Here is a 12,984-nt window from a genome sequence, read left to right as displayed (position 1 = left end):
TCTAATGATCTCTGTGGTCCTCAACAATATGTTCGACGCCAATAACCGGAATTAAAAATGTGCCATGTGCGTCGTTGAATAAAACATTTTCTTTATTTATTTATCTCGTTCGTTCATTCGTTCTTTTTTCTTTCTTTCGTTCGTTCTTTCTTTCTTTTTCTTTCTTTCTTTCTTTCTTTCTTTCTTGCTTTTTCTTGCTTTATCCGACGCCATATAACCGTAAATAAAATGTGTTGAGTGCGTCCTTAAAAAAAATAATAATCCTGTTCTTTCTTTCTTTCTTTCATTCATTCATTCATCGCTCTCTCTCTCTCTCTCTCTCTCTCTCTCTCTCTCTCTCTCTCTCTCTCTCTCTCTCTCTCTCTATGTTTTTGTGTGTCTCCACCTGTCTCTGTCTATCTCTCTCTCTGTTTCTCTGTCTCTCTATCTCTATCTCTCTGTCTCTGTCTTTGTATGTCTGTCCTCTCTCTGCGTCTCTATCTCTGTCTCTGCCTCTCTCTGTGTCTGTCTGTCTCTCTCTCTCTCTCTCTCTCTCTCTCTCTCTCTCTCTCTCTCTCTCTCTCTCTCTCTCTCTCTCTCTCTCTCTCTCTCTCAGTATTTTGCTGTCTAATGTAATCATAATCAATTATTACCTCATAATGAAACCGGATGTAGTTGCGCGATATTACATAATGACATGCGTATTTCGTATCCTAGTGCATCACTCATTGACAGCTACGTGTTCCTAAGGCTAAAGTCGCCAACCACTTCTACCATCGGTTTTAATCGTGTGAATTAAATATCCAACACGATGAACAGTAGACTGTGCTTTACGCTGCTTTGTATATATGCATGTGTACATGGACATTTTCCATCAACCAAAGGTATGTAATCACACATTTTATAATCGGTCTCCACCCTTAAAGGCGCAGAGCCTTGTTTTAACCCGTAAAAAAATTGACACTAAGTTTAATTAATTTCCAAACCTGTAACTCGTTTGGATAAAGTTACAATAGAGTGAAAGAAGAGTCTGTGACTATAAAACAGGAAATATCCTTACAAATAGACTAGAACTCGAATCAATAAACCGCTACTTTTCAGACGCACGTGCGTTTTTAAAAAATATGAAAAAAACATTTTGTTTTTGGTACTACAAACTCAAAAACACTTCGGTTCTACGGAAGTGGATAATCTAAACAATAAAATGTAAGTAATGTTTAATTTCAGTGATCATAAACGGCTGTAATAGTGAAAAATATGCTGTAGTGTTTAAAAACTAGGGGCTGTCTCTTTAACATTATAACGTAATAACTAAAACTATTTGTCTCTATTATTAATTATATTACAGGGGCGGGACGTAGCCCAGTGGTAAAGCGCTCGCTTGGTGCGTTGTCGGTTTGGGATCGACTCCCGTCGGTGGGCCCATTGGGCTATTTCTTGTTCCAGCCAGTGCACCACAACTGGTATATCAAAGGCTGTGCTATGTGCTATCTTTCTACTAATGGAAAACCATGTAGTGGGTTTCCTCTCTAAGACTATATGTCCAATATATTAATAAATCAATGTGATCTAGGGGTGTCGTTAAACAAAACAAACTTTTTAAAATTTCTTACATACTACTGGTATGTCCATCCTAAATATGTATAAAGATGTACATGTACCGTTATACATTTGTTGCTAACATACGGTATAATGAATTGCACGTCGCCATTTTAACACTGAAGCAATGCAAATCGGACGTACATGCTTGTAAGCAACTTGCATTGGTAAATAAAATGAATGAATGAAGAGGTTTGTTTTGTTTAACGACACCACTGGAGCACATTGATTAATTAATCATCTGCTATTGCATTTGGTAAATCTAACACGTAGTCATCAGAGGAAACCTGCTACATTATTCCTAATGCAGCAAGGGATCGTTTATATACACCATCCCACAGATAGGACAGCACATACCACGGCCTTTAATATACCAGTCGTGGTGAACTGGCTGGAACGAGAAATATCCCAATGGGCCCACCGACTAAAATGAATGAGTTAGATAAACATACTTTTTTTTATCTAACACTTATTGATAAAAGATAAAGATATTGTTCTATGTTTCCTGTCAATATAAGATATTTTCCGACTAAGGGAACCTTTCTAATTACTATAGCCCCATATTAAAAGCATCATGTTGCGAGCTGGTGTCTTACTCAGTCGGTACATGGGGGTGTAGGATCCAATACCCTCGGTGGACCCATTATATGATATTGTTTTACCGTCTCAATCGGTACCCCACGACTGGTATATCAAATACCTTGGTATGTGCTGTCCTGTTTCTTTGGAAAATGCCAAAAAATGCTCCTACGTGTTAAAAATTATTAAATGTTTGACATCCAACAGCCGATGACTAATAAATCAGTTTTCTCTAGTGGTTTTGTTGAACAAAACAAACTTTAACTTCTAACATGTTCTTGCATCAATGTTTATATATAATGTTCCAGGTTGTCGCAATATTTTAAATGGATCAAACTCTGTTTTACCTCCTAATATAGTTGTTTCCCTTACGTACGAATTTATTGCAGTGTAAAATCTAATTCTTACTACCGGTATTACAAAGATTAGCACGATCAGAAATAATTTTTAAACAAAATGAAATTAAACACTGGTTTTTAGCAAGGGTACATTTTACTACGTGTCTTTTTCCTTCTCTTTTTTGTTTATTTTTGTTTTCACGAAGTAATGTACAAACAATGAAAGTTAAAAGTCAAAGTGTGTTTCGTTTGAGCGCAGTGGTTTACTAATCATCGGTTATTGGATGTCAGACATTGGGTAATTTTGACATAGTCTTTTTCCATCAGTAGCAAATAATCTTATATGCACCATCCCCACAGCACACGCTACTGCATTTGATAAAACCAGTTGTGGTGCACTGTAGTGTCACTTGTATAACACAACTGTACATGTGGTATAGTGTCACTTGTATAACAGCAACACATCAGGCATGAGGGCTGTTAACTGAAAACAACTGTACATGTGGTATAGTGTCACTTGTATAACAGCAACACATCAGGCATGAGGGCTGTTAACTGAAAACAACTGTACATGTGGCATAGTGTCACTTGTATAACAGCAACACATCAGGCATGAGGGCTGTTAACTGAAAACAACTGTACATGTGGTATAGTGTCACTTGTATAACAGCAACACATCAGGCATGAGGGCTGTTAACTGAAAACAACTGTACATGTGGTATAGTGTCACTTGTATAACAGGCATGAGGGCTGTTCAGAAAACATGAGGGCTGCATTAACTGAAAACAACTGTACATGTGGTATAGTGTCACTTGTATAACAGCAACACATCAGGCATGAGGGCTGTTAACTGAAAACAACTGTACATGTGGTATAGTGTCACTTGTATAACAGCAACACATCAGGCATGAGGGCTGTTAACTGAAAACAACTGTACATGTGGTATAGTGTCACTTGTATAACAGCAACACATCAGGCATGAGGGCTGTTACAACTGAAAAACAGTACATGTGGCATAGTGTCACTTGTATAACAGCAACACATCAGGCATGAGGGCTGTTAACTGAAAACAACTGTACATGTGGTATAGTGTCACTTGTATAACAGGCATGAGGGCTGTTAACTGAAAACAACTGTACATGTGGTATAGTGTCACTTGTATAACAGGCATGAGGGCTGTTAACTGAAAACAACTGTACATGTGGTATAGTGTCACTTGTATAACAGCAACACATCAGACATGAGGGCTGTTAACTGAAAACAACTGTACATGTGGTATAGTGTCACTTGTATAACAGCAACACATCAGGCATGAGGGCTGTTAACTGAAAACAACTGTACATGTGGTATAGTGTCACTTGTATAACAGCAACACATCAGGCATGAGGGCTGTTAACTGAAAACAACTGTACATGTGGTATAGTGTCACTTGTATAACAGCAACACATCAGGCATGAGGGCTGTTAACTGAAAACAACTGTACATGTGGTATAGTGTCACTTGTATAACAGCAACACATCAGGCATGAGGGCTGTTAACTGAAAACAACTGTACATGTGGTATAGTGTCACTTGTATAACAGCAACACATCAGGCATGAGGGCTGTTAACTGAAAACAACTGTACATGTGGTATGGTATAGTGTCACTTGTATAACAGCAACACATCAGGCTTGTATAACAGGCATGAGGGCTGTTAACTGAAAACAACTGTACATGTGGTATAGTGTCACTTGTATAACAGCAACACATCAGGCATGAGGGCTGTTAACTGAAAACAACTGTACATGTGGTATAGTGTCACTTGTATAACAGCAACACATCAGGCATGAGGGCTGTTAACTGAAAACAACTGTACATGTGGTATAGTGTCACTTGTATAACAGGCATGAGGGCTGTTAACTGAAAACAACTGTACATGTGGTATAGTGTCACTTGTATAACAGCAACACATCAGACATGAGGGCTGTTAACTGAAAACAACTGTACATGTGGTATAGTGTCACTTGTATAACAGCAACACATCAGTACATGTGGGGCTGTTAACTGAGGGCTGTTAACTGTACATGTGGTATAGTGTCACTTGTATAACAGGCATGAGGGCTGTTAACTGAAAACAACTGTACATGTGGTATAGTGTCACTTGTATAACAGGCATGAGGGCTGTTAACTGAAAACAACTGTACATGTGGTATAGTGTCACTTGTATAACAGCAACACATCAGGCATGAGGGCTGTTAACTGAAAACAACTGTACATGTGGTATAGTGTCACTTGTATAACAGCAACACATCAGGCATGAGGGCTGTTAACTGAAAACAACTGTACATGTGGTATAGTGTCACTTGTATAACAGCAACACATGATGAAAACACTGTACATGTGGGGCTGTATAACTGAATGAGGGCTGTTAACTGAAAACAACATGTGGTATAGTGTCACTTGTATAACAGCAACACATCAGGCATGAGGGCTGTTAACTGAAAACAACTGTACATGTGGTATAGTGTCACTTGTATAACAGCAACACATCAGGCATGAGGGCTGTTAACTGAAAACAACTGTACATGTGGTATAGTGTCACTTGTATAACAGCAACACATCAGGCATGAGGGCTGTTAACTGAAAACAACTGTACATGTGGTATAGTGTCACTTGTATAACAGCAACACATCAGGCATGAGGGCTGTTAACTGAAAACAACTGTACATGTGGTATAGTGTCACTTGTATAACAGCAACACATCAGGCATGAGGGCATGTTAACTGAAAACAACTGTACATGTGGTATAGTGTCACTTGTATAACAGCAACACATCAGGCATGAGGGCTGTTAACTGAAAACAACTGTACATGTGGTATAGTGTCACTTGTATAACAGCAACACATCAGGGCATGAGGGCTGTTAACTGAAAACAACTGTACATGTGGTATAGTGTCACTTGTATAACAGCAACACATCAGGCATGAGGGCTGTTAACTGAAAACAACTGTACATGTGGTATAGTGTCACTTGTATAACAGCAACACATCAGGCATGAGGGCTGTTAACTGAAAACAACTGTACATGTGGTATAGTGTCACTTGTATAACAGCAACACATCAGGCATGAGGGCTGTTAACTGAAAACAACTGTACATGTGGTATAGTGTCACTTGTATAACAGCAACACATCAGGCATGAGGGCTGTTAACTGAAAACAACTGTACATGTGGTATAGTGTCACTTGTATAACAGCAACACATGCAGGCATGAGGGCTGGCATTAACTGAAAACAACTGTACATGTGGTATAGTGTCACTTGTATAACAGCAACACAAACAACTGTCAGGCATGAGGGCTGTTAACTGAAAACAACTGTACATGTGGTATAGTGTCACTTGTATAACAGCAACACATCAGGCATGAGGGCTGTTAACTGAAAACAACTGTACATGTGGTATAGTGTCACTTGTATAACAGCAACACATCAACTGTACAGGTCACATGAGGGCTGTTAACTGAAAACAACTGTACATGTGGTATAGTGTCACTTGTATAACAGCAACACAGGCAGTGCATGAGGGCTGTTAACTGAAAACAACTGTACATGTGGTATAGTGTCACTTGTATAACAGCAACACATCAGGCATGAGGGCTGTTAACTGAAAACAACTGTACATGTGGTATAGTGTCACTTGTATAACAGCAACACATCAGACATGAGGGCTGTTAACTGAAAACAACTGTACATGTGGTATAGTGTCACTTGTATAACAGGCATGAGGGCTGTTAACTGAAAACAACTGTACATGTGGTATAGTGTCACTTGTATAACAGGCATGAGGGCTGTTAACTGAAAACAACTGTACATGTGGTATAGTGCCACTTGTATAACAGGCATGAGGGCACTGAAAACAACTGCATGTGGTATAGTGTCACTTGATAACAGCAACACATCAGGCATGAGGGCTGTTAACTGAAAACAACTGTACATGTGGTATAGTGTCACTTGTATAACAGCAACACATGAGGGCACTCAGTACATGAGGTATAGTGCTGTTATCACTGAGGGCTGTTAACTGAAAACATGTGGTATAGTGTCACTTGTATAACAGCAACACATCAGTGCATGAGGGCTGTTAACTGAAAACAACTGTACATGTGGTATAGTGTCACTTGTATAACAGCAACACATCAGGCATGAGGGCTGTTAACTGAAAACAACTGTACATGTGGTATAGTGTCACTTGTATAACAGCAACACATCAGGCATGAGGGCTGTTAACTGAAAACAACTGTACATGTGGTATAGTGTCACTTGTATAACAGCAACACTGTACATGTGGTATAGTGTCACTTGTATAACAGGCATGAGGGCTGTTAACTGAAAACAACTGTACATGTGGTATAGTGTCACTTGTATAACAGGCATGAGGGCTGTTAACTGAAAACAACTGTACATGTGGTATAGTGCCACTTGTATAACAGGCATGAGGGCTGTTAACTGAAAACAACTGTACATGTGGTATAGTGTCACTTGTATAACAGCAACACATCAGGCATGAGGGCTGTTAACTGAAAACAACTGTACATGTGGTATAGTGTCACTTGTATAACAGCAACACATGCAGGCATGAGGGCTGTTAACTGAAAACAACTGAAACAACTGTACATGTGGTATAGTGTCACTTGTATAACAGCAACACAGGCATGAGGGCTGTTAACTGAAAACATGAGGGCTGTGTCACTGAACAACATGACTGTAACTGAAAACACTGTGGTGGTATAGTGTCACTTGTATAACAGCAACACATCAGGCATGAGGGCTGTTAACTGAAAACAACTGTACATGTGGTATAGTGTCACTTGTATAACAGCAACACATCAGGCATGAGGGCTGTTAACTGAAAACAACTGTACATGTGGTATAGTGTCACTTGTATAACAGGCATGAGGGCTGTTAACTGAAAACAACTGTACATGTGGTATAGTGTCACTTGTATAACAGCAACACATCAGGCATGAGGGCTGTTAACTGAAAACAACTGTACATGTGGTATAGTGTCACTTGTATAACAGCAACACATCAGGCATGAGGGCTGTTAACTGAAAACAACTGTACATGTGGTATAGTGTCACTTGTATAACAGCAACACATCAGGCATGAGGGCTGTTAACTGAAAACAACTGTACATGTGGTATAGTGTCACTTGTATAACAGCAACACATCAGGCATGAGGGCTGTTAACTGAAAACAACTGTACATGTGGTATAGTGTCACTTGTATAACAGCAACACATCAGGCATGAGGGCTGTACATGTGGTATAGTGTCACTGATAACAGCAACACATCACATGAGGGCTGTTAACTGAAAACAACTGTACATGTGGTATAGTGTCACTTGTATAACAGCAACACATCAGGCATGAGGGCTGTTAACTGAAAACAACTGTACATGTGGTATAGTGTCACTTGTATAACAGCAACACATCAGGCATGAGGGCTGTTAACTGAAAACAACTGTACATGTGGTATAGTGTCACTTGTATAACAGCAACACATGTGGTATAGTGTCAGGCATAACAGGCATGAGGGCTGTTAACTGAAAACAACTGTACATGTGGTATAGTGTCACTTGTATAACAGCAACACATCAGGCATGAGGGCTGTTAACTGAAAACAACTGTACATGTGGTATAGTGTCACTTGTATAACAGCAACACATCAGGCATGAGGGCTGTTAACTGAAAACAACTGTACATGTGGTATAGTGTCACTTGTATAACAGCAACACATCAGACATGAGGGCTGTTACATTATAACAGCAACACATCAGGCATGAGGGCTGTTAACTGAAAACAACTGTACATGTGGTATAGTGTCACTTGTATAACAGCAACACATCAGGCATGAGGGCTGTTAACTGAAAACAACTGTACATGTGGCATAGTGTCACTTGTATAACAGCAACACATCAGGCATGAGGGCTGTTAACTGAAAACAACTGTACATGTGGTATAGTGTCACTTGTATAACAGCAACACATCAGGCATGAGGGCTGTTAACTGAAAACAACTGTACATGTGGTATAGTGTCACTTGTATAACAGCAACACATCAGGCATGAGGGCTGTTAACTGAAAACAACTGTACATGTGGTATAGTGTCACTTGTATAACAGCAACACATCAGACATGAGGGCTGTTAACTGAAAACAACTGTACATGTGGTATAGTGTCACTTGTATAACAGCAACACATCAGGCATGAGGGCTGTTATAACAGCAACACATCGCATATCTGTGTTGTCCTTAACCATATGTCTGACGCCATATAACCGTAAATAAAATGTGATGAGTGCGCCGTTAAATAAAACATTTCCTTCTTCTTGATTCCCACCCACGTCCACGTGATTATCTGGAACAGCTGCTGTGAATATTTATTACACTTCTCTTGTGACTTTCCTTAGCAGTTCAACAGCAACAGTCAGAAGATTTCGGACCTATACCAATATTCGGCAAACTCGATCACGTCAAGCATGAACCTGTGAGTACAGTATATATATATATATATATAATATATATATATATATATATATATATATAATTTATTTTGTGCTAATATCCAAGGACGATTCAAGTGTTGAGTGTGAGTTTGTGAGTGTGTATGTCATTCTCTCTCTCTCTCTCTCTCTCTCTCTCTCTCTCTCTCTCTCTCTCTCTCTCTCTCTCTGTGTGTGTGTGTGTGTGTGTGTGTGTGCGCGCGTGTGCGCGCGCGTGCGTGCTTGTGTGTGGCTGGGACGAGAAATAGCCCAGTAGGGCCACCAACGGAGATCGATCCTAAACCGACCGCGCTTCAAGCGAGCGCTTTAATACTGAGACCTACGAGAGAGAGAGAGAGAGAGAGAGAGAGAGAGAGAGAGAGAGAGAGAGAGAGAGAGAGAGAGAGAGAGAGAGAGAGAGAGAGAGAGAGAGCGTGTTAGAGATACAGTGAGAAATAGAAGAAACCTCAGCTATTGGGACAGACCGACAGATTTTTATTTACGTTTTAACTTGTGTACAGATTAAAATCAAAACTAATGTTCAAAAGTAATAATACAATAATACAACAATGAAAGGGCGGATTCAGTTTGTGTGATAATTTGTGAATTTTACCAATTATATAATATGATTTAAGTGGAAGTTGAACGCAATAAGTTAGAAAACTCTCTTTAATTGTTGACGGCCTCTGGCGTAGCCAGGGGTGAGATTGGGGACGGCGTGGTCATATTTACAGTTATAAACAAGAAAACAAGTTTTGCAACCCTAACCTGATAAACAGTGGTAGAATTGAAAAACAAAAACCATCAAAAAATCAGGGCAAGGTGATTTTGGCCTTGGGTTTGAGGAAATGTGTTTTGTGCACCAAGACAATTGGACAGCGCACGTACAGGGGTCGTGGTAGGTGGGGGGAGGGAATGTAGCAGGAATCAAACTTTTTTTGTATTTGGCCTTTGTAGTATTATGACTGTTATGTTCATCTACATTATTAGTGTTATTACTATTATTAACATTTTCTTACAATACTACTACATATACACGTCATGCACTTCTAGTATTTAACTTATATTCCAATTAATATTTTGAATGGCGATTAATCAGGGCACCTCAACTCTGACAGTTGCAAAATGAGTTGGGGGGACAATATACAAATACATTTCTTTCAAGGACAGGACAAGAAGGGTGCCCACTAGTGCAATAGTAAATCCTCAAACTCGGGGAAAAAACCAATAGAAACATTCGGGCAAAATCTGAGACCTTTTTACTATGTATTTCCATCATTCTATCAGCAAAATTAGTTGTAATCCATGTAAAAATGCGTAGTGATTAGTACCTGTTTGCACCCCTATATACATGTAGTTGTTTAGAAGTAATGTTAATATGAATAAATGTTGTTATCGAGATTCGGGCATTTTCGTTTAATTCGGGCAAAAACCAGCCTGCCCCTAAAAAATGGGAGCGTACGCCTTTAAAAGCACCAAGGCCACGTTTTGTCAAATTTTCAAACATGTAGGCCTATCTCGACTTTTTTCGCTTTGTTAAGACGAGACAGAAACGAAAGCATATCATTAAAGGAAGGAAGGAAGGAAGGAAGGAAGTGTTTTATTTAACGACGCATTCAACACATTTCATTTACCATTATATGGCGTCAGACATATGGTTAAAGACCACACAGATACTGAGAGAGGAAACCCGCTGTCGCCACTTCGTGGGCTACTCTTTTCGATTAGCAGCAAAGGATATTTTATATGCATCATCCCACAGACATCCCACAGATTAACTTCCAGTACTTCCCGTTTTTATGCAGTTCACACGTCAATAAGATTTTTTTTTTTTTTTTACTAATTTAGTAAATAACTATTTATATCTCAGGCGCTTTGTTGTTCGTTCGCTACGAACATGCTGAAAAATGGTTGTGTGAAGTGGTGGATGAAATTATACAGTTCTGCTAAAAAAAAGAAGAAGAAAAAGTTTTTTTTTTCTTTTTCAAAAGGGCATCTTGTCTGAATGGGGGGGGGGGGGGGGGGGTGTCGACACGAACATCCCTTGTATCCGCTTCTGCAATTCACTCCCATGGAGTTATGAGAGACTTTAAAACTATTATCATCAATATTTAAAAAGTATTGTATTTACAATAAGTAAAACTAAAAACCATAAAATATGTCTATATGTATAAAAACAACTTTGACGACGTGATAAAATAACATGGCAACTTTTGACTGTAACTTTAACAATATCCTGGTGGCTTAAAAGTTATGACATTTTTTCTTCATCTGAAACGTTTTAAAAGTTTACTACAACAGCTACTGCCTTTTTAATCATATCTACTCTAATATCGTCAAACAGATGGGTGTTATACTAATATAATCTATCACCGTTATGGTGTATAAATAACGCAATTCCTAGAGAAAATGCTTATAATATACTCTTCAAAAAAGTAGGGAAACCTGAAATATTAATATTAATATCAACTATTAGACCGAACATACGTTTTGACCACAAACATCCTAGTAAAGAACGTTCAGGTCTGTTTATCAACACACCGAAACACATTTCATCGTTTGCACGTGCATGACGCAGCTGCCTCGTACACGTGCGTGGGGTGTCATTCTCGATTTTGACAAAATCCAGGAAGGTCCATTAATCACTGTGGAACATTATTTCTGTCAATTTTGTTCATTCTGTTGATCATACAGTTGTTATTGTTTTGTTTTTAGTCATTTTTATTGTTTGAATTTGCGATTTACTAATAAAAAAACCCGTCAACTTTAAAATTTCACTTCTGACCCCAATCGTCCTTCAAGATTTTTGGTGGTCATAAAACCTACTGTAATACTGAACTACCAGTTGTTATGTTTGCCCAATTAATTCACTATTATCATATAACCATTACCCACAGCTAATATACCTTACAATTTTGGCAATTGTAAATTCTTATTAGAGTTCCCCTGCTTTTTTTGAAAAGTATATTTTTGTGGGTCAAGGTTTGTCTATACCGCACAACCATGATTGATTCATTTTTTAAGCCAACGGGATATTGTCTGAACAAAAATATAACGTGCTGAAGTTAGACAAAACACACTTTAACATTAATATTACATGCGTTAATAGGTACCACCAGAAAGACATGGCGACAGAGCGGAAATGACGTTGCCGCCCGGATTATGGGTTGCGATGTCGAAAGTAGAAACGGACGGAGCCATTGGTTTGTTTACTGGCAGCTATATCCCCAGCCGGACACTCTTTGGGCCGCTAGATGGCGTCGTGGTTCCAGATGAAATAGTTGACCATTTGAATCAGTACTTTGTTTGGAAGGTAAGTAGTGCATGCGGATAAAAGTAGGAAAATATTAATAGATTTTTACTTATTTTTGTGTGGATATCCAGTTAAGGTTCGAGCACGCTGTCCTGGACATACACCTCAGCTATTTGGGCTGTCTGTCCAGGACAGTGGATTAGTGATTATTTGTTAATGGAATAAGTCGGTGTAGTAGTGGTCTTACACCTACCCAATGCGTCGTTAAACACGTTCTTGGTGGGAGCCGGTGTCACGAAATAGAATCGCCCCCGTAACATTTTCACCCCCCGGCGAATCTATTTCGAAATAAAACCTCCCCCCTTGAAATAGAATCGCCCCGACCCACGAAATAGAATCACCCCCATAAAATATTCGCCCCTTACTCATTTTTAGTTATTCTGTCATTTAATGAACAATATTCAGGTAAATTATTGTTGAACATATTTATATCACTGTTATGTTTTATACACGTGAGCATGCCACACACGCGCACACACACATACATAGACACACACACGCACATATACATACATATACACATATGATACAGACCCTCGCAAAGATAAACACACGCACATACACACGCACACATCCAACTTCAGTTACTGGAATAATGTAGCCTATTAATTATGCATTTGAATTGTCAAATATTTGTAAGCAAATATAATGAAAGTT

General features: G+C 39.0%; 2 protein-coding genes across 2 annotated transcripts in view; both read left to right on the top strand.

Annotated features, from left to right (window-relative positions):
* LOC121386848 overlaps positions 1-103 on the top strand; it is an 11,299-nt gene extending 11,196 nt beyond the window's left edge. The window contains exon 2 of the mRNA XM_041517868.1: positions 1-103. This exon is cut by the window's left edge and continues 543 nt beyond it. The gene's annotated coding sequence lies outside the window, so the exon portion shown is untranslated.
* Positions 104-680: 577 nt separating this feature from the next.
* The window catches only part of LOC121385797, a 30,462-nt gene continuing 18,158 nt past the window's right edge, over positions 681-12,984 (top strand). The window contains exons 1-3 of the mRNA XM_041516585.1: positions 681-863; positions 8,943-9,019; positions 12,124-12,327. Of these exons, the coding sequence (XP_041372519.1) occupies positions 791-863; positions 8,943-9,019; positions 12,124-12,327 (354 nt within the window). The 5' untranslated portion in view covers positions 681-790. The remainder of the gene's footprint in view (positions 864-8,942; positions 9,020-12,123; positions 12,328-12,984) is intronic.

The sequence above is a fragment of the Gigantopelta aegis genome, chromosome 12 (genome assembly GCF_016097555.1).
Source record: "Gigantopelta aegis isolate Gae_Host chromosome 12, Gae_host_genome, whole genome shotgun sequence".
Lineage (NCBI taxonomy): Eukaryota > Metazoa > Mollusca > Gastropoda > Neomphalida > Peltospiridae > Gigantopelta > Gigantopelta aegis.
This window is presented reverse-complemented; position numbering and strand designations above follow the sequence as displayed.